Source organism: Caenorhabditis elegans, chromosome II (assembly GCF_000002985.6).
Source record: "Caenorhabditis elegans chromosome II".
Lineage (NCBI taxonomy): Eukaryota > Metazoa > Nematoda > Chromadorea > Rhabditida > Rhabditidae > Caenorhabditis > Caenorhabditis elegans.
In genome coordinates, this window is record NC_003280.10 from 11074390 (window position 1) to 11097698 (window position 23309).

At 36.4% G+C, this 23309-nt stretch overlaps 4 protein-coding genes and 7 non-coding genes across 17 annotated transcripts in view; 6 read left to right on the top strand and 5 right to left on the bottom strand.

Moving 5' to 3' along the window:
* The window catches only part of unc-53, a gene marked incomplete at both ends in the record, with an annotated part of 31410 nt that extends 16343 nt beyond the window's left edge, over positions 1 to 15067 (bottom strand). For 4 of the 6 annotated variants that reach the window (NM_001267342.3, NM_001026998.5, NM_001026999.8 and 1 more), the window contains 4 exons: positions 4330 to 4402; positions 6093 to 6151; positions 9453 to 9570; positions 14997 to 15026. In NM_001267342.3, coding sequence (NP_001254271.1) covers positions 4330 to 4402; positions 6093 to 6151; positions 9453 to 9570; positions 14997 to 15026 — 280 coding nt within the window. Of the gene's footprint in view, positions 1 to 4329; positions 4405 to 6092; positions 6152 to 9452; positions 9571 to 14996 lie in introns of those variants that run through there. The other 2 variants (NM_171039.3, NM_001027000.6) reach the window with 2 other exon arrangements.
* C09H10.17 lies at positions 4081 to 4229 on the top strand. The gene has a single exon (NR_051653.1). It is a non-coding gene; the product is annotated as an Unclassified non-coding RNA C09H10.17 (non-coding RNA).
* On the top strand, positions 6775 to 6920 carry C09H10.12. The gene has a single exon (NR_051654.1). It is a non-coding gene; the product is annotated as an Unclassified non-coding RNA C09H10.12 (non-coding RNA).
* On the top strand, positions 13716 to 13911 carry C09H10.15. The gene has a single exon (NR_051655.1). It is a non-coding gene; the product is annotated as an Unclassified non-coding RNA C09H10.15 (non-coding RNA).
* Positions 15068 to 15241: 174 nt separating the features above from the next.
* On the top strand, positions 15242 to 15391 carry C09H10.14. Its single transcript, NR_051656.1, has one exon. It is a non-coding gene; the product is annotated as an Unclassified non-coding RNA C09H10.14 (non-coding RNA).
* Positions 15392 to 18323: 2932 nt separating this feature from the next.
* On the top strand, positions 18324 to 19633 carry rpl-42 (NAM-associated domain-containing protein). The gene is made up of 5 exons (NM_063972.5): positions 18324 to 18415; positions 18465 to 18563; positions 18847 to 18922; positions 19130 to 19201; positions 19250 to 19633. The coding sequence occupies exons 2-5, from the start codon at positions 18465 to 18467 to the stop codon at positions 19429 to 19431; spliced, it is 429 nt and encodes a 142-aa protein (NP_496373.2). The 5' UTR covers positions 18324 to 18415; the 3' UTR covers positions 19432 to 19633.
* A 1021-nt stretch (positions 19634 to 20654) lies between these two features.
* On the bottom strand, positions 20655 to 22089 carry nbs-1 (FHA domain-containing protein; the record flags this gene model as incomplete). Of its 2 annotated transcripts, none has more annotated exons than NM_001361876.2 (6): positions 20655 to 21108; positions 21162 to 21384; positions 21436 to 21497; positions 21547 to 21821; positions 21868 to 21998; positions 22044 to 22089. In NM_001361876.2, the coding sequence occupies 6 exons, from the start codon at positions 22084 to 22086 to the stop codon at positions 20763 to 20765; spliced, it is 1080 nt and encodes a 359-aa protein (NP_001348699.1). In that variant the 3' UTR covers positions 20655 to 20762. The 2 variants fall into 2 exon arrangements, with proteins under 2 accessions (NP_001348699.1, NP_496374.2); NM_063973.3 differs by having other exon boundaries at positions 20659 to 21117; positions 22044 to 22086.
* Positions 20890 to 21062, bottom strand: C09H10.19. The gene has a single exon (NR_101747.1). It is a non-coding gene; the product is annotated as a small nucleolar RNA C09H10.19 (small nucleolar RNA).
* Positions 22090 to 22152: 63 nt separating the features above from the next.
* rpl-36A (Large ribosomal subunit protein eL42) lies at positions 22153 to 22815 on the bottom strand. The gene is made up of 3 exons (NM_063974.8): positions 22699 to 22815; positions 22501 to 22645; positions 22153 to 22288 (listed from the first exon to the last, which is right to left on the bottom strand). The coding sequence occupies exons 1-3, from the start codon at positions 22808 to 22810 to the stop codon at positions 22228 to 22230; spliced, it is 318 nt and encodes a 105-aa protein (NP_496375.1). The 5' UTR covers positions 22811 to 22815; the 3' UTR covers positions 22153 to 22227.
* A 103-nt stretch (positions 22816 to 22918) lies between these two features.
* C09H10.13 lies at positions 22919 to 23212 on the bottom strand. The gene has a single exon (NR_051657.1). It is a non-coding gene; the product is annotated as an Unclassified non-coding RNA C09H10.13 (non-coding RNA).
* On the top strand, positions 23159 to 23304 carry C09H10.11. Its single transcript, NR_051658.1, has one exon. It is a non-coding gene; the product is annotated as an Unclassified non-coding RNA C09H10.11 (non-coding RNA).
* Positions 23305 to 23309: the final 5 nt, after the last annotated feature.

The following is a 23309-nucleotide window of genomic DNA, read 5'->3' on the forward strand; positions in this document are numbered from 1 at the left end:
AAAATGATGGTCAAGAATATCACAAACAAATGTATTGTGTTTACCACCAAAAAATAGTTTATTTGTTGGTTTGTAATACACATAGATAGACGGATGGTGAGGAACGAAGTGAAAGGAAGGGGGCTCTCTTTTTCCTGAATTGAATGGCCGTGTTTGTGTATGTGTTCTTTTTTCCACAAAAAAGTATCGCCTCTACACTGAATCGAAACCTTTTTTTGGTGTGGTTCTTTCGATTTGATTCGTTGACTATTAGTTCAGTTCGTATGGATCGTATAGTTTAGATGTGTTGAGAGAGGAGAGACTTAGAGAAGATATAGGATAAGAAAAGCTAGACAGTTTTGATATCGGTGCATGGTTTACTGGTGACTTGCAAAGAAAGATTATGTTTTCAGAAACTACTTTCGAAGTTATTTTTACCGGATGTTTTTTGAACATTAACTGAAAATGTATAATTGTTTTGAACATGTTGTATTTTTTTAACTCCATGCAAAAGCGCTTAGGGCTCTCACTTTTTTTTCAAACTGATAAAATTTTGTAATTAAAAAATGTTTAAAATTATCGAGTGTCTGCAAAATCCAGTTTCAAAAATAGGAGAAATAGTTAAACAAAATCACTGAAAAAATTTGAAATCAAAATTTGCTTGCTCTGAATTTCAACAAATTTTAAATTCAAACTACACAAAAACTTTGCTGAAAGTGTCGAAAAGCTCCAGAAATCTAAATGTTTATCCCTCCGGATGCTCTGTTTAGACGAAAGCCGCGAGATGAAATAAATCATCAGGACATGCGAAAGTGATAAATTTAGAAAAGAAGAGGAGGAAAAAGAGAAGGCGTAAAGTGAAGGCGCGAAAAAAATAAAGAAAAAGGAGAAGAAACCTAGAGCCCGGGAAGACGAGCGCCTCATAAATGTAAATGGTATCGTGTGAAAATGAAATTTCGGAGAAGAAGAAAAAGAGAGGAGCAGGAGAAGAGCCATTCTGGGGTGCCTTTGAATGATTTTTGCTCTTTTTTTGAAGGCTCATTTTAAGACATTTTCAATTAGGATTTGGACGAAGCCAATTTTAATGGTTCACTTCTTGTAGGGTTTCCATTTAGCAGCCTCAACGCCTGGCTAGGCTACCATCGGAAGACCTCTACCTGCCTAAAAACGTCAACGTAAAGCAGATTTCAAGCAGGCACTAGGCCATAAACCGTGCCTACATTTCATGGAAGTCCAACTCAAACTGCTTAAAATTTTCAAAAAATATTTATCACAGTTTTTTTAGGTTTTGCCAGCTGATAGCCGGCGGAAGTAAAGTCAACAATTGAGATGGAAAGAAGTGTAAATTAGTTATCCCAACATCACACACACATGTGTGTTTTTTGCGAAATTTATATTTCTTGGGTCATAAAATAACCGAAGAGTCGTTAAACGTTAGACTGCAAGAATGTTAGGCGCCAAGGCCCATTGGCAAGAGGCTTTGGTGAGTTTCAATGGACCGAGAAGGTGAACGAACTGTAGAAGTTGGAGGGGAAGGACATGAGGATTACAGAAAAGCCTATTTCGTAAGGGTGGATGTTGCGAAAGGAAAAACTGGAATTTTAAATGGAAATGGTAGAGATATAGACGCAGAGAAGATAGAGTGTCTGGCTGTCTGCACTCTCCTGAAGAGGGTAGTGATAAAATTGGAAAGCCAAGTCTAGATTTAATAGACTTGCAACAATCACAAATGGCCTAACTAGTACATCAATAAAACGTACAGTAATAACAATTGAGAGAGAGGGTGAGAGATATTCTCCAGTATATCAGTAAAAATGGATAAGAGATGATTATCATCTGGGAGGGCCCGAAGGTTGTTGCCTTTCGGGGGTGAAATGATGCAGTGCACGCGCGGGAGACTGTTTCGCTTTTTGACTAACGAGTGAGATGTCGGGAAATTTGATAAAAATAGACTAGATGGTCAACTGTGCTGAGCATCGGCAGGATGCCTTTTTTGTGAGAAAATCGGCGAAGTTCGCTTAAAGTCAATGCGAGTTTGAATTTGAAAGTTTGAAGAACTTTGTTAAGCGTTTAGCGGTAATCGGCAGAAGTTTAGCGAAACTTGTCGAAAGTTCGGCGAAAAGTAGAGGAAGTTTAACGAAAGTTGACGAATGTGAGGCAGTTATTGACAGCGCGCATGTGAACAAGGCAAGCTTTTTGCAAAATTGTGAAACTGCTTCAGAAAGTCTCCGAAAATGTTCGAAACATGCATCACTGTTGCGCGAAAAACCTTCTTTTCTCCAATTTCTGCCAAATGAAACAGGAGTAGTAATTACTCACGCAGGGAGAAAGCGGCGCCCTCAACCTCAAAATCAAGATAACCGAGGCACCACGAGATTGTCATCTTTCAGATATGGAAAGCGGCACTAAAACTAGACGAGATGTAGAAGGGGGAGGAGAGGAAGAAAAACTGTATACGATGTAAAAGTTAACCTCGATTTGAAGGAATAAAAACAAACAGAAAATGGGAACCGGAAAATAGGTTGCAAACTAATTTCGTAGGAGGTAGGCGAGTTTGGGGTAGGCAGGCGTGTCGGTGCCTGCCTATCGCCTATTCTTCCTTTAATTTGAATACTTTTTAAGACTGATAAACAAAATACTCTGTAAACTAAATTTTGCCAGCTCTCAATTACGGAACACAGGGCCATTTAAAAAAAAATAGAAATTCAAAAAATGAAAAATTTATTGACCTAAATTTTCTTGCCGCCTGTCTCTACATTTCCTCTATCATCTCTCACTGTCAACTGCTGCTGACAAACACCTGCTACCAAAGGGGGGGGGGGGGCTCTCGAAATAAGTGCCAGACGGTTTCCGCGCACAGAGCATTCCGGAAAATGGAACAGGTGTGAAGAGCCAAAAAACAACAAGTGAGGAGGCAAGTGAGATAATAGAAAGAGGGAGAGAGATAACAATTTGACGTGGCAACGAACTGTGGGAGTCAGGGGAGATCGAGGTGTTTGCATTTGAAAAGAGAAATGAGATGGGAGGAATCGGTATTACTAATAGATACCGTTATAGATGAGTCATTGTGAGAAGGATTTCGTAGATGTCAGCTAACAAAAGCAATAAGTATTATGCCAGCGTCATCTATTTTTCAAACATTTCACACGGAAAATTGTTAGCTCACGTACAAGACCGTAACTTCACACTTGAAAATGTTCCGTTCCTAAATATGATGTTCCAGAAAAAGAATAAAAATATGTTGGCGATCATCAAGTGAGAAAAAACGAATGGAACGATGAGTCACTTAGAATGTGACGAAATGCGGTCAGGCTCTAGAGAGGAGGCGGCGAAGAAACAATTTAAATGCTAATGGATTCTTGAATTGTTGAACGAACGGAAAAAAACCATTTGGACAAAAAATAGCTGGGCTGACAATGAGATATAGAAACAATATATATATATGTATATAGAAAAATGTTCCTTGATAAATTTTACCTTATAGTTTGCCAAAAAAAACGAGCTGAAATCTGTGGGATGTTGCTGAAAAGTCTAGAATTTAGAAGCTTTGATTTTTAAATTTCAAAATCTGGAAAAAAAATGTGTTCTGAGAAACGTTAAATACTGTTAAGATTTGGAAGTCGAGTTTTGTAGCCAAAAGTTAGTCAGAAAATATTTCTGATTTTTTGGGATTTTTCAGAATTTCGACAAAAATAATTCGAAATATTTTATGGATTTTTTTGAGTTTGAAGCCATGTTGTTCACAGCTTTGCATACAATTAAATAGTGTGAATTTCAAAAATCTACAAAAATAATGGGAAGACATTTTTGGAGAATAGGGTCAAATTTACAAATAAGACAAGTTTTAAAGCTGAGAAAAATTTCGTCAAAAAAAATGCAAAGAATGTAGGCAAAAAAGAATAAAATGACCGGAACTTGTCGGATTAACACTCTCAAATCCAACCTCAATCTCTCTGCCTCCCTATACAAAAACATAAAAACTGTCGGAGGCCGGGGACAATAAAAAAAAAGTCGAAAAGTTGTAAAAAGTCTTAATTTTATTTTTGCCTTGAATCCACCCTTCTTCTAAAATATACATGATAGGCTTCAAATGAGCGAGAGGCGACGGAAATGTGTGCACCAAAATTTGAGGTTTTTCTGAAGAAGGAATGTCCCTTGGGGACATGTCCCAAAGAAAGTTGGCTTTCGCCTCAAAAAAGTCTCTTGGAGTGTCATATCGAAATGATAGAGAATTGAGGATGAGGAGACTGGGAAGAATGTTAGGGAAAATGTATAGTTTTGATACAAAAAAGGAATAAAATTTTTGGAAAAGTTGGGAGGAAAAACGGAAATAATGATATGAAAACTAACCGGTTTTGGTGAGTTTCGAGCAGTCGAGACCCAGATTTTTCAGGTAGTCGAGACACGTTTCGAGGCCATCCAGCTGAAAATTGATGAATTATTATATGTGATTGAATTGGAAAAATTGAGAGATAAACCATTTTCAACTTGAAATCATATTGCAATTTTAGCAGATTTTAAGAAGATGTCTTGAATTTGAGTTTTGAAATTATACTATAGCCGTTGCAGGTGCCCTCTTTGGCAGCTTATATCTCAGTTCATTTTAGGGATGTTAAAAAATAGTCAACTACAAAACTATAGAAAAAGAAATAATAAATATTTTGAAAGTTGATAATTTTTTGATAAATTAAAAGACAACCGAGATATGAGGTTCCAAATTTGAGGTTTTTTCATAACTAGGAAACCCAATTTAGTTTTCCAAACGTTCTATAACAATTTTTTAAAAACCATAATAAAATACTTTTGAGAAACTATAGTAGTAAAACAAGAATTTTCTCCAAAAGTTGTCATGTCTGCTTTTCAAAAATATTGTTGTCATCAACACGAAATGACAATCATGTAAATATTTGATGCGACGTCATCATTGTCGTCTTCCGGAAAAAGGAAGGGCAACTGGAAATGGGTTTATGGGAAGACATTGAGTGTTGAAACTTTTGTGGGTTAAGAAAGCATTGGAAATGGGATTTTTGATTGAATTTTCCTATGTATTTGTTGGATTATATAAGGGTTTGGAAATGACAAGAACAAGTATTTTTCCAAAGCTTTAGAGCCTTTCAAAATTGCTCCAAAATTGGGTTTTTGAGGTGGGCAAACAGTTTTTATTTTTGATTTTTAGTTTTTTGATAATATTTAATTTTGTGCAAAACAGCTGAAATTTATTGCTGAAATAATGTTTTTCTAAAAAATCTTTCAAAAAACTCTTGAAATCGGCAAACTCTGCAGAAATCAACTTTTGGAGAAAATCTGCAGATTTTTCAAAAAGTGCAATTTACAGTTTCAGAAATCGTTAGTCAAAATTTCAGCCTCGAACCAACCCTTCTAATTGAAGGAATTCTAGAAAATGGGAAAACGAGAAAGAATTGGAATGATTGGTTTTGAAATGTGAGTGATTTGCATGTTGCAATCACGGTCGATTAGGTCAGTAGAAGAAATGATGGGTGGGTGGGGGAGAGAGTAATCCAATTCGAAATGGAGGATTACGTCAAGTTTCACGGTTATCAGGAGGGCGTTATGCCCGTCTAAATTAGAAATGACAGAAGAAGCTTCTTAAAATTGTTTAATTTTATTAAAAATATATTTCATTTAGTTGCAAAGTTTCCAAAAGTCATTTGATCAGATCTAGAATTACTTTACTTTGAGAAGTTATATCTCGGCTCATTTTTAAGATATCAATAAATTATTAACTACAAATCTATAGAAAAAAAAACTAACAACTGTTTGGTGCAATATTAATAGAGAAAATTCGATAAAATAACTTAACAAGCATAATTATTTCGCAAAATTAAGATTTACCAACTTTTGCGAAACTCATATAAGTTCAAAATTTCCAAAATTGTCTGAAATATGTAGCTGTCGCAAAAATTCCAAAAAATTGTGAAACAGAAAAAAACCTCGCTACCATTTTAACAAACACAAAATTTTTGCCTTCTGTTCCACAAAAACGCTCTAAAAATTGTGTTTGTTTTAGAGGCGTGAGTCACAACACTTTGTCCCTACGAGTTCAACTTTTCAGGGGCAAAATTGATTTCAAAAAGTGAAAAAAAAACACTTACGTTCGATGTGATTTTTGCCAAACGTTTCGTGAATGCAGGCGAGAATTCGTTGATCGGAACTGCAAAGATTGAAATGGGCTATTTCGAATACATAAATTACGGGAGGCGGGGAGGAGCATAATTTGCGCGAGATGGGGAACAGTTGTTAGGTGAGAAAATCAGAAGAGGGAAGGTAAGAGTCAAAGAAACATGTCAAGAAATTGAAAACTGAAAATTGTCAGACAAAATAAAACTGATCCAAATTTTTTACTTTACTACTTTACAAAATTTCCGCCTAGCAGAGCACAACTGAAAGCCATAAAACGACTGATAACACCGATAGTAGTTTTCACTTCCGATTGAGAAAAAAAGTGATGTCCACCTACAAGAGATAGCAACAAGCAAGGGGACCACAAAGAATGGAGAAATGTGCACTTGTAGCAAGTTTTGAGGAGGAAACAAAATGGATGATGATGATGACAGATATATGTATATCTAGAGCCAGCAGAGAGCACCTTCATCTCTGACCAATTGTTGTTGTTTTTGTTTCTTTTGGGATATGGCTTCCGGGGCTCGTTGAGTTAGCGGGAAGCAGAATATTTCAAGAAAAATTGTAGTTATTTTTTATAATACATGCCCAGTAAAAAAACAGACAAATTATGCGCACTGTATGAGGACTGTATGAGGTAGTAGCCCGTGAATTGTCGGTTACTGCAACAACATATATTCTGTCGGCTGCTAATTCAGACATTCCGTTAGATGTCGGCTGCTAATTCAGACATCTAGTTAGATGTCGGCTGCTAATCTAGGTATAGCACCGGCTACAAACTTTATCAAACTCGAAATTGTCGGCTAGATCAAAATAACGAAACAACATCACAAAAATGAGAGTTCTCATGTGTTCGATGCTTTACACAAAACGTAAAGTGATTATATTTTTAAGTTTCAAATTCCGCTCCCATCGGGATCCGTCCCAATTTCACATCATTTTAAATCGTGAAATAATGTAAAATTGCATGTGAAACATGAATCGCTCCCCGTCCCTGAATATCTTCATCATTTCTCTCTCTTCTCCCGTTCGTTTGCAGCATCTTCCTCTTCGACAAGACACAAAAAAAAAACGAGAAGTGATTGCGATCCAATTGGTCCGGCGAATTTTGTGAGGCGACGAGGAGGAATTCATAAACTACTGAAGAATGAAAAGAAGAAGAAAAAGAGCAGATTGATGGACACCGGCACACAAACACTGAGAGCGTAATACTCGATAAATCACCAATTAACTTCTCAATGGATAGTTGTGCTGACGACCGAACGATGCGGGGATGGAAGCACAAATTGGTGGAGGACAAATTTTTTTGTGAGCGAAGAAAAGTACAAAATAGCGTTGTTAAAGGGTATTTGAAATTTAAAATCTTATGGAATCCACTCAACAATGGACTGAGAAAGTAAGGAAGAAGTTTGATAGCAACCAGTTTTCGGAGGAATTTATCAGATCAATTGAAATTTTATGAAATGCAGTCACTAGAAAATCTCTGAAAAAATCCAAATCTTTTTGGAAAAACGTTGCAAAAAATATCCAAAACATCTGGCGACAGTTACGGAATGTTCAGCAATTTTTAAATTTAAAATGAGGCTTACAAAGTCTAACTGCATAGAACAGGCACGTAAGTTGACAACACTTTTTGCTCACTTATTTTGAAATTTTAAAATTTTCAGATATATTGCTTATATAGGCAAAAAGCGAAAAATTGAAAACTTGTACGATTTTTTATAAGTTCAAAACAGTATAATTTTTAAGAGTTTTGCTAACATTTTCAAAATTCCGGCAACTCGACAACTATCCTAAAAAGTAATGAATTGAAAAAGAACAAAAGAACACTTCCTACCCACTGTCGTTAACTTCTTGGCAACACCCTACCATCGAAACTCATTCATCACTATAGATCGGTGGCAGTGTATACTGGAGTAGAGGAAGAAAATGCGCGAAACTTCGGGGGAGTTTAGATGCATCTATCAGGTTTCAATTCAATTGAAAAGGGTGCTATAGACCCATCATGACCTAGTTTTTTAAGATGAGGGGAATCGTTAAATTTAAAAAGTTTTTTTGTAGGATTGCTCCGAATAAATAAAAAAAATTTAGGAAATGAGTCAAATTTATGGGTTCCACTAGACACCTTATCAGACATGTTTCTTTCGTCTTCCCGCCGAAAAACTTTCTCTTCTAAAGCCGGATGACCTTCAGGTTCTCGGCATCTTTAACAAAACACTATTCTCGGAAAAATCATAAAATGCTCAAACTGGGAAGTTGTTTCAAAAATTAGAAATACATAAGTAGTACACAGCCCTTTTGTAGACTGCGAAAAAGGCTGGTGCTACTTGGAGCATTTCACAGCTGAAAGACACGAAGAACACCTGTTCATTCATCAAACTGGCTCATCGTCCAGCTATCTAATGACTACTAACCAATGAAATTTGAGACTATCGAATCTGCGAAGGGGGAACGATTGGAAGGGATAAGCCACATTAGAAAAACAAAAATATTTTGTTACGATTCTGGGATATTTTAACTTATTTATAGGGGAATAATAAGTAATTGCCATTAAGTTTAGTATTATAAATGAAATTTTTTTTCATTTACCAAAGTTAATGGCAATTACTTATTATTCCCCTATCATAACTTGGAGGTCGTTCAAAAAAAATCCTACGAATTTTTTCAAGCTTTCTTTCAAGAATTTCAATTTTTCACTTTTGAATTCACATACAAAATATCCCACTTAATTTATTTTTAGTTACTGTACATTTTTTTATGCTACAGTATACAGTAGTGTAATATCGCGAGACTTTTTTTAAAGCACACGGATTTATTAAGATGGGTCTCGGCAGCAAATCTGTAGATTGATAAATCCAAATACTGTACTTTTAAGGTCAAAGTAGCAGTCTCATAGTGTCCGGTTCAAAACACAAAAAAATCTATTTTTCTCGAAAAAAAAACAGATAGGAGGAGCTGTGCGGGAGCCAACGCGTGGACACTCTCGCCCAGAAGTGACCAATTATTACATTTAACAAACTCTTTTTCTCTTTCTTTCTCTTGGAGCCCTCCCGGCTTCTTTCTCTTTATCTTCCAATCAACTCGAAGAGTCATATATTTCAAAGAGGAGAGGACATTAAACTCTCGGCGCCCCATTCTGTTTCAACTCTACTGGACAATTGTTCAAGAAGATGGAAGGTTCCGATCCCCTCCTCTCTTACCAATTTATTGTTCTTTAGCAACACGCCGCGAGGTTTTAACAGGTCATTCATTATTTAACAGTTGAAATTTTCCGGCTATTGAATTTATCGAGGCAATTTGGAATATTTCTAACTTAAAAGAAATCAACTCACCGATCACATTAATAAGCTGAGAAACCAGTCGATAGTCGCGAAAATCATTGGAAATATCCCTAATCGACTTTGATAAGCTGCCCTTCGAAAGGTGCCGATTGGCCCAATCCGTGTAGATCTGGAAAAAAACAATGTTAGTATAGTTTTGTGAAATTCTAGGTAGTCTGAGAATGAAGCATGTTTTTTTATTAAAAGCACCTAAACTTCTACAATTATTATTCACTTGCCAATTTAGGTAACACTTTTTTAAATTTTGCAATGTTCAACTTTTACAGCTTATATCTTAGTTTTCGTTTGTCCTATTCAAAAATTGTCAATTGACAAAATTTTTGTTAGGTCTTTTTCTATCGTTGTGTAGTTGAACATTAATTGATATCTATAAAATGAACCAAGATATAACCTTTTAAAGTGAAGTAGGGACTTTGACTGAATTTCTGGCAAATTGTAGCAATTTGGATTAAAAAGTCCCCGCCACGAAAAATATATGTACTTTCTTCAAATATGTTCCAAATCCTACTTTCCCACCCAAGTACACCCTAATGGGTACAATGTTGTTGTTCTACACACTGCGTAATCAAGGCGCCATTCTTTTCCACTCATCATTCTCTCTCTATCGTAACAAAATATATAATTGTTCAAGACCTCTTCATAATGCGCGAACACACTATGTCCAGCTGTGCAAGAAAAACTAGACACTACGAGATAAAGGGAATATGGCAACATTTTGAGGAATGACATAGTACGAGAAAAAAGAACGGCAGATGGGAATAGTTTTGATAGACTTTAGATGAATATTTTTAGAACAAAATTCTAGCCTAAACATATTAAAACTCTATATTATTCCAACTAATTCCCTAGCAAATTTTCCAAAATTATAGTATTTTTACAGTCGATAAAACCCGGCAATATGAGCCACTTTATAGCGCTAAAGTAGTGCTACTGGGGGATACTAAAACAGAATGCCCAAAAGAGAAGCTCGTTTTTTAAAAGGAAATTTCTTTTCTTTTTTTTTGAATTTATGGAGTTGGGGTCAGAACTGGGGAAGAAGAAGAACAGCGCCTAATTGTGTGGAAGGGAGGAATTTTGAATTTTGAAAAAGAAAAATGTAGAAAAGCAAATCGGAATGGTGTCACTTTAGAACGACATATTATAATTTTCAAAAAATAAATCCAAAAATGTTTATATGTTTTTTTTTCTAAACGTTTACTAAACAAATATCATATTATTGTTTTGAAAACGTTCAAGCTAAATTTAAATTAATTTTTAAGAGAAAATCAAATTGAATCACAAACTAAAAAAATCTATCCTGAAATCAAAAATTCTGCCTTATTAGACATCTTCCAACTCTGGGAATGTGTTTGGTTTTGAGTTTTATGTTTGTCTGGTACATGGAAATCTGAGTATCGTTGTTTGATGGGAAGCAGTGAACATATGCTCAAACATGAACAATATGGACTCCCTGCTGGTGAAATGCAACACCTTCGGAGGCCACATTTTTGCGAAACGAATAAACACGTTCGTGGTGGACACAAATTTGATTGGTTTCAAAGGCGAGGGAGGACCCGCGAACTAATAATAATAATGAGAACAAGAAGAGTAAGGAAATTCGGTGGGTGTAGAGCTCTTTTGAGTTACATATTCTATTGTTGCAAAGAATAATTGAGTGGTAGAAACTAATTAGGTAAATTAGGTAAGATAAATTCAGAAATTAGAATTTTACAATATTCAAGACCCCAGAACAGTTTTGAGCAAATGCAAGTTTTAGGTCTTTGTGCCTCGTTAAAAAAAAAGGGCAGTAGATTTATTTTCTGGGTTTTCTGGTGTAGGCATGAGGTAGGCAAGGAAGGCCTAGAATAGAAGTAAAGCGCAGTCAAAACTATTTCTAACAGAACGAAAAAGAAAATGGAAGCCAGAGAACTCATTGCCGAAGAGCTGGAGATGTAGTGGGTGTGTGTTCGCCAAAGGTGAATTCCCTGGACGATGAGAGAGTGTGGGAGACGAAGAGAATTAGATGAAAATGAAGATAAGGGAGAACTCTTTCGCCTCATCTGGAGAATCAATTGGTTTGATGGAAGACGACAGGAGACGTTGTACGTCCATTTCTCAGCAAATTTTAAACCTTTCAGATTGGAGGGGTGGGACGGTGGACACATTTCTTGAAGTTACAGCTAGAAAGTTAATTGGAGTTTCTCAGAAAAAACACACAGATCGTTTCAGAAAATTTATGAATAACGTGTCTGACTACACTTCAGGAGTGGGCTGCAGATTGCTGGTTTGCCGGTTTGCCGATTTTCCCAAAATTTTGATTTTTGGCCAATTATAGCTGTTTCTCGAAAATCAATTTGCCGTTTTTTTTATAAGACGGAAACACTTAAAACTGTGACTTTTTGAATTTTTTTTGCCGTTTTTTCTGGATATTTTCATAGAATTTGCTTACGTTTCAGAATTCAGAAAAAGATTTCCAAAAAAATTTTACAAACCACAATTTGCCGAAAATGTTCGGCACTTGCCGTTTTTTCCGGCAAATTCAACATATCAGCATCTTGCCGGTTCGCCGATTTGCCGGAATTGTTCCATTCCGGCGATTTGGCAACTTGCCGATTTGTAGGAAAAAATCGTTTGCCGCCCACCAATGACCTACACAGTTCGCTCCTATGACTTTCGATTTGAAAAATAATTAGGCAAAGCGATTCGCCGACTCAATGCTGACAATGTAGTTGATTTTTCACATAAAATCTTTTCAGTTCAGTATATCTTGTTCTATAAAATAACAGTTACAAAAAAACCATCCAAACCTTTATAGAATCCACTGCCAAGTTTGCGGAATTCATCCGCGGAAGGGTGTCCATGAATCCGCATAAAATGTTTTCTACTAAAGCCACAAAGCTGCTCCAAAACGCTTCGAGGTCCTCTCCAGTTCATAACAAACCACGCCCACATTTTTGCCCCTCACAGCTGCCTGCGCGGTAAAGAATCAGTGTGAATGTGTGTGTGACTGCACTTCTGATGACGAGAAGAGAAAAGAACACCACATCAGTTAGTTAGTAAGAATGAGCTAATTATACACTGCTCATTGGAACCCCCACACCGTGAGCATTAACACTGGATTACGTTGCACCCGGGGAGAGGAGCTCCAGTGGTTCCGGTTGTAGGGAAGAAAGCGGTAAACATGCGGATATATTTAGATGTGCTCGCAAACTGATTTGAATTAACTGAGAGCCACTCTTTTCGGGAAAAGAAGACGAAGAAGAAGATGGACCAGCCGCGAAAATAGAATGGTAATTATTTCGAAGTGTGAATTTATTTGCATTCAATCTTAGACCGCCATAAGATTTCCAGTGGTTCCGGTTGTAGGGAAGAATGGTCATGGAATGGGCACTTATGGAGTTGAAAATAGGATTTTATGAATTTACTTTTAAAGCCTTTGAAAAATTTTTTAATATTAACTCTCTGGTTTGAATTTGGAAAACTGATCAAACTAGAGACTCGACACTGAATTCCAGAAAACCGAACCGTTTGTTTTTCTGATTTCACCAATTTTTAATGAGTGATCGCCGACTAATCGGGTAACATTAAAACGTAGATATTCATATTAAATTTTTCTAAAAATTTTCCGGAATATGAAAGTTATAGTAAGTTGCAATTATCCATAATATGGTTAACATCAAACTGAGTACCAAAACTTTTCAAAAATTTCAAATTAATATCAATTTTATCAGAAAAGATTATTATAGACAACTAGATGAATATGTAGACAAGGTACTACTTACGCCTAACCCTTGCCTACATACCTACTGCCAAATATTTTGTAAATCTACACATGTGCAAATGAACTTGGTATGTAGGCACGTAGGCAGTAATATGTACCTACCTACCTTGAGGAGCTCTTTCAAGATCTTATGAAAAATCTCCAAGCTTCTTGGATAATTGAAAATTGACAAATTTCGACAGAATTGACAGACATGCATCCTTTTATTGGAAAATACACAAAATCACATTTTTCTCAATCCAATGTTAAGGGTTTTAATCGAAAATTTGTATAGAAACAAAGAAGAACATACATGTTTTGTTCTCAAAAATTGTTAAAATCCAAAATCTTCCAGAACACTCCCTACATCTCAATTTCCCATTTCCTTCAAAACTTCAAAACTTCCCATAAGTTCTTCAGTACAATTTTATATGTAATCATGAGTTCAACTACTTTTGAACTTGAAATGCATATCCTCCATCACTTCTTTTCCATCCCGCTTCTTGACTTCCAATTTTGCATGTTTCGGAACGAAGCGTCAAAGCAATGCATATGTTAACAGGGAAAAGTGGCATGAATACCATGCCACCAAAACTTTGCTCCGGGAGCCCATCTAGGAGGAAAATAGAGGGGATAATTAGTTTTCAAAAGCAGCTTTTCCCTCCTCCTCCTTCCGTTCGTTCCCATTTTAATTGGTATGCTCAACACGCGGTGAGCATCCTCTCATAATCAGGGACACACACAAGTGAATGCGACAGCTTCGTGCCAATAATTGAATCATTTCGTTTTGCATCACACCAAGAGAAGAAGAAGAAGTAGAAGATGATGAAGCACTTTTCAATTCAAGATTCACCTCGGGGCGGCGGTGGCGAATCATATTTCGACGGAAATATAGGAGGCAGGAAATGGGATGAACCAAATGGGAAAAGCTACTCTGGAACGGCTTGAGATTATTCAAATCGAGTTTGGATTGAGAAGGCTCTTTGGGAAGACAGAAAAATCCTTTAAAAAAAGTGTTGCTCCGAAAGAATTGTGATTTGGAAGAGGATTTCTTCCTCGAAATCTGGGGGTACCTACCAGTGCTGTGCGGCAAATCTCAAAACTTGCAGAGCTCGGAAAATTTGATAAATTTGCAGTGCTTAACAAACTCCGAAAAATGTCATATTCTTTGCAATTTTTTGGAGCAACAAAACTACTGAATTCTTAACAAATTGTATTGTCAAATTTTTTACGTGCGCGGCAAATTTCAAAATTTGCCATGTGCGGCGAATTCGGCAAATCAACTTTTTTGAAATTTGCCGGGCTTAGCAAACGGCAAATTCGGCACATTTGCCGCACACCCCTGGTACCTACTGAAATTCTAATGTTCATTTCAGAAAGATCTAAAAATGTGCAAAAACTATTTTAAAAAATTAGAGAACAATTAATTTTTTCCGTTGGAAAGTTCTACTTGAAATTTTGAAAAATAGAAATTTTGCCTAATCCCCGAAATCTAGGACACCTTCATTTCAAAAAAAAAGTATCCATTCTCCGTGTAATCATTGTACTTTTCCAGATTCCTCTTCCCCGAAAAAATGCTCAAGATCCCCCCAAAAAAAAACCATCATCCATCAACCGTGTTGCGTTTTCTCTGCAACTCTGGAATTCTAACAATCCCAACTCTTTCCCTCTAAAAAAAAGTGGAATCATAGTCCCATGAGGATTGAATTTTGTCCATTTCTACTAGTGAGTGGATGGGTACTCATAAAAGAGTAGTCAGTAGTACATTTGCATAATCTGACACAGAGAGAACTCACTGGTATCAATTCTACATTTGACGTCGTCATTTTATTCGGAGCACCAACATTTCGTTCGATGGAATTGATGTCTGAAAATTTGGAAATGATATGATTCTGCATACAGAAGGACTATGAGATAAGGGCAGAAAACGAACAAAAGTGCTGAAATTGCCGATTTCCGAAATTTTTGAAAACCGGCGATTGCCGATTGCTGGAAATAAAAATTGCCGGAAATAAAAATTTGATACTTTTGTAGATTTAGGAGCCTAAACATGCATTTTAACAAACAATTTTCAATTTTCAAGTTCAAAATTATTTAATCCTAAAAGGATTGATCGTTTACTTTCAAAAAATGACTAACCAAATACTAATAAACAAGGTTAAATATGTTTGATTTCCAAAATATAACTATGTTTGAAAATTGCCGAAGTTGCCGATTGCCGGAAGTTCCAAAACCGGCAATTGTTTAAATTGCCGATTGGCGGAAATTTCCAATTGCCACGTGGGACCGCAAGATAATTTTAAAAGAACCTTCCACAGAAAATTAATATAAACAATGAATAGTAATAAATAACAATTTAGCTCAAAAAGATGCATATACACTGACTACTCCAAAAATGTGCTAATTCCATTATACAAACCCAGGATGGAATAAAAACTAGAGAAAATGGGCAGGAAGCGGCGACGCGGATGGGGATTAAACAAACATGGAAAAGTGAGAAGAAAAGGAAAAAAAGAGACACCGATCATGTCGTTGTCACATTGTGGATTATGCAGAAGGATGATGACAGAACTACAACACCTTCATGGGCGGCCTAAATGATTTGTTTAAGGGTCTCATAAAATATTTTGGTAGCAGGGAAAGGAGGAGAATGAAAACTATTTGTTGGTGGTAGAATATGATTATAGAGCGTGGGTGTTTTGTTGGATAATAAAATTTTTATGGTTGTTTGGAATTTTCCTGGTAGCAGGAAAATTGGCAAATCAAACCGTTTGAAAATTTTAGCTGTGAAGTTCCAGCTAGAAGGTCCCCCTTAAAAAATGTTGAGGTTACCAGAAACTGGTAAAAATTTCTGATGAGGATTTGAACAATTTTCAGTTTTATAGAAAATTTTCATATGTTTTTGGAAACGCTCTGAAACGCTGGCTTACTAGGGATTTTTGTAACTGTGCGGTAGCTGAAATTTCGGGTTTTCAGAATCTACAATTTGTTCTAGCAAAATATCCCTGTGAGTCTGGAAATTTTAATTTGAAAAAAAACTATTCTCAGAAACTATACTCTATTGATGCTGATAAAATACAGTGTACACTGAATAATTTTGACGTGGCACAAGACTCTGCAATTAAAAATCACATTTAACAATGTGATTTTTAATCTCTACAGCTCTAGCTGATGGTATCATGGTATTAACAATACTTTGCCAAAATTGAAAACTCAACTAATTGTAAAAATACAGCCGAATCGGAAAGATGACAGATGCGCAACAGGTTGCTCAATTCGGTCATGTGGAAATTGGCAGATTTTGTTTTCTGTGACCTAGAGAAATTTTGAACTGTAAGCATAGCTGGCGAATTTTCGGTTTTTAGTAGTTTTGGAAATGGTATGGTACATCTGGCGAGGCAATTTTGACAATATTGGTAGCTGCCAAAATTTCAAGTTACTTGCCATTTCCAGCAATTTTTAAATCTAACTATATCTCAAAGTATCATAAAATTGCCAGAACTTGAATATTATAAAATTGCCAAAACTGTAAAATACTAAATACATGCATTTTTCGAAACAAAAATGGCATCTAGATCTAGATTTACAAAAAAATAAAAAAATAAATGTATTTCCTCCTTTAGTATTGTACCTGGTTAGTTTAATTTGAAAGGTGTACACCTTGGTTCATTTTGAAACAGCGATAGAAAAATAACTGACACCAGTTGACAATTTTTGTATAAAATAAACGACAACAGAGATATAAGCTGTCAAAGTTAAAAAATATCTAGAAGAAATAAGGTATTTATAAGAACTAAACCATCCTTGCTTTTTGCAAAAATGTGGGAAATGTATAATATGAAATAGTAATCGTTGTATAATTAAATAGTTAGCCTCCTGATTCCAGTTCCGAAACTACATAAAGCTTGCCCAACCACCCACAAAGAAATAATCATTGCCACATGGGCTATCGGGCTAAACGATGTTTTTTTGTTTCCAACATGACTTGGGATCCTAGTCCAACAAAAACTGAAATCAAAATGGAAAGTTTCCGGAAAAGACCAGAAATTGCACAATTCTGGTTCCTTTGGCACGGCCGGAGAGAATAGACAAAATTGATGAGCCAAAACAAAAAGAGAAGAGCCAGGCGGGTGAAGCTTGTTGCTCCGAACGTCCAAATCGAGTTAGTTTTCCCTCTTTTTGGAAACGAAAAGACAGAGGGCAGAAGAAGAAAGAGGAAAAGAAAAACCCGAGTAACGGAAACAAAACATGAAGTGCTGAAAAGAAAGCGAAAAAAAAAAAGAAACAAGACGATGATGATGAAAACACTTTGGGAATACTAACCCAATGTCTCTCCAAATGTTATTTATATCATTAGCAGCAACTAGTACATTTGTAGAGGAAATTCTTGGAGTACAAAAAATACCAAGAAATGGTTTTGTCGCCAAAACCTAACGAGACCAAAATTTTAGGGGCAGTGTAGCGCCGTTGCACCTCGATGATTTGATAGACAAAAGTTGTTCCAATATTTGCATTTATGCTGATAATGGGTCCCGCCGCGCTTGTTTTTAATTTTCATTGAGGAATTTCTAATGCCATAAAGTTATTTTACGAGTTCCAAAAATTAAACCAACATCTTCGTGCGACCCATCTGATTAAAAATTTGAAAATAACACCTGGACCACATGGTGCCAGGTTGTCCCATCACGGTTTGATCTACGAAAAAATGTGGGAATTTTTTCGCCCAAAAAATGTTACATAAGTTCTCAACCATATCAGTTGATAACTCTGCGTCTCATCCCCGCATTTTTTGTAGATCTACGTAAATAAGCCAAAATGGGATACTCTGACACCAAGTGGGATGTTCAAATCTCCACAGTCCTTGAAAAACGGTCAACTAACAATTTGTTGTTTATTATGTTGTCAGCAACTTTCCAGTTGATATTTTTCTCATATCTACCGTTTTGGAGCGCAAATATCTCTTTTTTGCGCCGCCATTTTTTCAGAAGCTGGTGGTTTCTTGATAATAGAAAATCATTAAATGATAGTTGGGTTGAAGAAAGAATACAAATCATAAAACTATTTAAAACGTGAGATTCCAAAGATCTCGAATTGTCAAATTTTCTCGTAAGCCTAATTTTTTTCTCGTTAAACTTTACAAATCGATTCACTTTTTGATTACTTCGGTATTTGATTAAACTTGGTCTAATTGAAATACAATTTACAAAATATAAGGGTAAGTCGCCTCATTGCCTCCTGAGCATATGCATTTACCAACTTTTCAGATGGCTCCAGTATTGAAAGGCAGAAAAGCTTCGATAGCTGGATTAAAGAAAGGACGCGCTACCCAAGCAAGAAAGAGAGAAGAAGCGAGGATGAGATCAGTAAGTTAGCCATTCTTAGCATTTATACGATGTTGCCCTAATCAGAATTCCGTTGTTTATCGATGAGGTGATAGATAATGCCCCTGTTTTTAAAACGGGAACTCTTTTCCATTCCCGTTCCCTCAGGAAGAAATGTTCTTACTACCCCTTCCAAGCGGTTGAAAAAATTTTTCAGGTCACGTTACCCTAACTAGAGGTGGAAAAAACACCGTGATTGGTATTTGATTGGTTTTCTTTCAAAAAATTATCGATTCCGACTTCAACGTTTGAAAAATTTTTCTAGGTCGATGAGGACGCCACTTCGCAAGTCACTGCTGCTGCTGCAAATCCGGCTCAAGCCCCGTCTGCTTCGATCTCCGGTAACTTTAACATTTCCCACTGGCTTTTAGGCTTTGGTGAATTTTCAGAAGTTCCGGAAAAAAATGATTGAAAATTTTCACCCAATTTTTGATTTATTTGTGTGAAAAATTTCAATTATTTGTCTTCTTTATTAGTTTGAAAATTTTCGAGAAACTGACAAATTTGAATAGAAACTAGTACAATAATTAAATTCTACTCTTATCCAGGTAACTCTGTGCAAAATACGGTAGCTCAACAGGTCGGAGCTTCAACCAGTGTCGTCTCTGCTCCAATGTCAAGTAATTTTAAAGTTTCCCACTGGATTATAAGCTTTTGTTAATTTTCAGAAGATGACCTCAAGAAGGCTCAGGAAGAGCTCGACAAGCTCAAGTGGGATAATATCCAAATGGAGATGGAGATCGAAAAGTTCAAGAAAGAAAATCTCAAGAAGCAGTTGGAGGTTGAAAAGAAAAAACGAGAGATGCTCGATGAACAACTTGTGCAGCTCGGGCCAATGGACTATTTGTAGAGCTTTTTAGATTTGAATAAATGGTACTTGTGTATTATTTCCCCTCATTTTGAAAAAAACAAGTTTTTTATTAAAAACGTGTGGAGTTTTTGTATTTTTAGGCTTAGGAAATAACCATTTCTAAGCCTAAAAAGGGAAAATGACATCACGCTTTATTAAAATGGATACTATTGAAATGAGGGGAAATAATACACAAGTACCGAATAAAGTCATGTTCTGTACTCTTCTTTTTTTTTAACCACAGTAACCCTACACTTCTACAGTACGCCTATTGAATTATTATCTGTAAGCAGAAAAATGCGCCATTTGAAATCGAGATGCAAGCGCGCTCCAACGCTAAAAGTTGGGTGTGAAAATAACACCTGAACTTGCCGGAAGGACGTTAATTATTCATACTTGTGAGAAAAGACATGTTGAATGAGATCCGATTACAAATTGGTGAGAAACATTGGGTCTCGGAACGATTGTTATGAAAATTGTTTCGTTGAAAAAGAACTGAAGTTCTCTTCAGTGAATCGTGGAAATGCTCAAGTGCTATTCAATTGGAATTGAAGGGCTTGCTCAGTTCATTATTATCATATTATGAGATTTTTGCGCCAAACATACGGTACCTGGTCTCGACACGGCAAACTTTTGTTAACTGCGAGTAGATGTGCGCCTTTAAAGATTACTGTAATTTTAAAATTTCGCTTCTGCGCAATTTTCATTGATTTTTCGTAGTTAACTATAGTTTTATATTTTAAATAAAATGATCGATTTAAAAATTGCGCGGAAGCAAAAGTTTTAAACTACAGTAATCTTTAAAGGTGCACACCTAATCGCATTTAACAAACAATTGTCGTGCCGAGACCTGAAGCCGTATTTTTGGTTCAAAAATTGTGCAATGTTCGACAAATTTCGAATTTCAGCATGTATTGCAACAAAAAAAAGCGTGTAAATTCCCAAAAATTTTGGAAATGGGCTTGCCGTTACTCATTCAAACACGCGTACATTCTTCATTCATTTGTGGCGATGAGGGTTTGATTGAAACGAGAAGAGCCAAAAAAGAAGAGGCTCCCAGAAACCAAAAAGGCGCCTCTCCATGTAGAGCGCTCCACCACTTTTTGATAGATAGCTCGTGTCCGGAGCAGTTGCCTCGTGCCCCGACTGTAATTGCCTGCTCTTTTGGAACTGGAAAGGAATGAAAAATGGCACACAAAGTATTGTGCGCTTGAAGAAGTGTGTTCTAAATAAAATAGTTTTTATTCACACGGTATATTGGGAGCATATGGGAATGTTTTGAATACATGATCGATTTTTGTTAAAAAATAAAATAAAATAGAGATTCTGGTTCAGTGCACAATTCTCGAGTCGACCATCGAAATTGTTGTGTTGCATGTCGTCGTGCTGTGCATCGAAATGGCAGATGTTCTCCCATCTCTGAGTCCTTTTGGAACGAATCTTTTAAAATTCGGAACATTTGAGTCGAATGTTGTCTCGTTCTTTTTGAAACTATTTGGTTGTTGAAAAATCAGATTACAATATTTGATGGTCTCGTTTAACGCGGCCGGTCCTCGATCGGAGAGATCCGAATCATCCGATTCCTCTTCTGGTTCCCGACTGACTGATGGAAGAGCTGCCACCTGGCTCACGATGGATTCCACGTCATCTGGCTCCACGGCGGAAGGGGCTTTCGGTCTGAAAAAACTGGAGAACATTGTATTTGAAATCTATTAATTTAAAAATCTTACTTCTTTATGAGACTTTGAGAAGCTTGAGGAGCTATCTTGGCTTTTTTCGCTGGAGCTTCCTCGTCGAAGACGCCACTTTTATCTGCTTTACGTGCTCTTGGGCCTCTACTTCCACGATTCTCCATTTCATCATCGAAATTCATACGCGGACGATAGGAAATCGGTCCTCTTTTTCCACGTGGCCGATCTATGCTAAACACATCGCCTTCTGGTTTTCGTTTGCCTGGAAAAGAGCATTTAGATTATATTACTAGTAGAATAGTACAGAACTTACGTATGCTACTTGGATTAAACTTGGTAATATTGAATGTGGAGATAGATGAAACATCGTCAAAACTGAAAATAAAATTAAAATTAATGGTTTAAATTATTTTAGCCGGATTACTCGTCGTCGGTCACCTCAACAGCTGGCATTTCTTTGATGCTAGAATTTGAATATCGAGATTCTTCATAAACTGTTTCCGGAACAGTACTGGATTCATCGGGTTGTGGAGAATCTATGACCGTCTCTTCTAGCTCATCGCCGTCAACTTCCAGAGTCATAGAGATTCCACCAATCGCAAGCTGATACACTCCTTCGTGAAGCTCCTGACTAGATTGTTTCAATCGTGTTCCGTTGATTTCGGTTCCTTCTTTACTTTTATCGGTGAAAAATAGACCCTACAAAATTAATTATATTCTACGCTGTTTCACTCAATAATAATACCTCATCGCCCCATTCTATGCTCGCATGAATTCTTGAAACTCGAGCGGCATGAGGATCAAATGTGATGTGACAGACTTTCTTTTCCCGACCGAAGTTGACCACGGAGCCTTTCTCTTTCAACACATAAACCTCTAGAAGGAATTAATACTGTAAACGCAGAGGAAATAAATCTATACCTTCGCCTGAGGAGTTTTTGATTTTTATGCCATTGATGGGCATCTACAAAAAAAAATTTGAAAAGACGTTCTGATTATACCCAGTTCTTAAATATAATATTCTGAAAGTAACAACATGGTTCTTTATAATCACAGGAAAAACCAAAAACGTTTATTTTTGGAATACAACAACAAAGTTAACAGCTTAGAACTGGATGACTTGTCCGCGGGACTTCTTCTGTCCTCCGAGCTCGAAGTGTTTGCATCTGAAATTAAGAAATTATATAAATGTAAGATCATCACATAATGCATTTTTTAATGTTTTTGAATAAAAGTCAAGAATGAACGCTTTTCAGGTGAAATCAGGTGAATTTCAGGTATAATTTTTAAATTGAAAATTCCTAAACAAGCTTTTAAAAAATACGACAAAACACACTTCATTTGAATTAATTTTTAATAAAACAAAATAAAAACGAACCTCTTGATTGGGAGTTGCTTCTTGTGCTTGCACTCGGTGCACTCCATTCTCAAGACGATTTTCTTGGTGGTCTTGGCCTTCTTTCTGAAGATTGGCTTGGTTTGTCCTCCGAATCCAGATTGTTTTCTGTCGTAACGACGACGTCCTAAAAAATAACGTTGAATTTTATGGTATTATTATTATTAATTTAAAACGTACCTTGAGCGAACTTGGATTCCTTTCCCTTCTTGTATTGGGTAACCTTGTGGTTGGTGTGCTTGCGGCACTTGCCGTCACAGAAGGTTCTTCTGGCTTTTGGCACGTTGACCATTTTACCTGGAAATTGTAAAAAAATTACTAGAAAATAGGAGATATAAGTGCAGATTGAATGAAGAGTGTGAGTAATGAAAAAATCAAGAGTTAAACGGCTGTAAAATAAGTTTCACCAACAAAAATTCGGTTTCACCAAAAAATTATTATTTCATCGAATTTTGAAGATAGATTTTCCAGGAACGAGCACAGAATTAATTGCAGATTTTTCTTCAGTCCAATTTATCAAAAAAATTCCGAAATTCTCGGGAAAAAACGTGAAAAAACCGTAGGCCAGCATTAAAATTCACAGGTTGCCTGAAAAGCCATACTGTCCCACTCGTTTGTTGTGTGCCACTTTCGTTGCGAGACGCCAAAAGCGAAAGTGCGTGCGCCTTTAAGTTTAGTAAACGACACTCCGAAATTCCGACCGCTGGAACGTCGGTTTTATTTTATTTTCTATTTTTTGCCTGATTTTTCAACGAATCAACTGATTTTTTAATTGAAAAGCTTGATATATG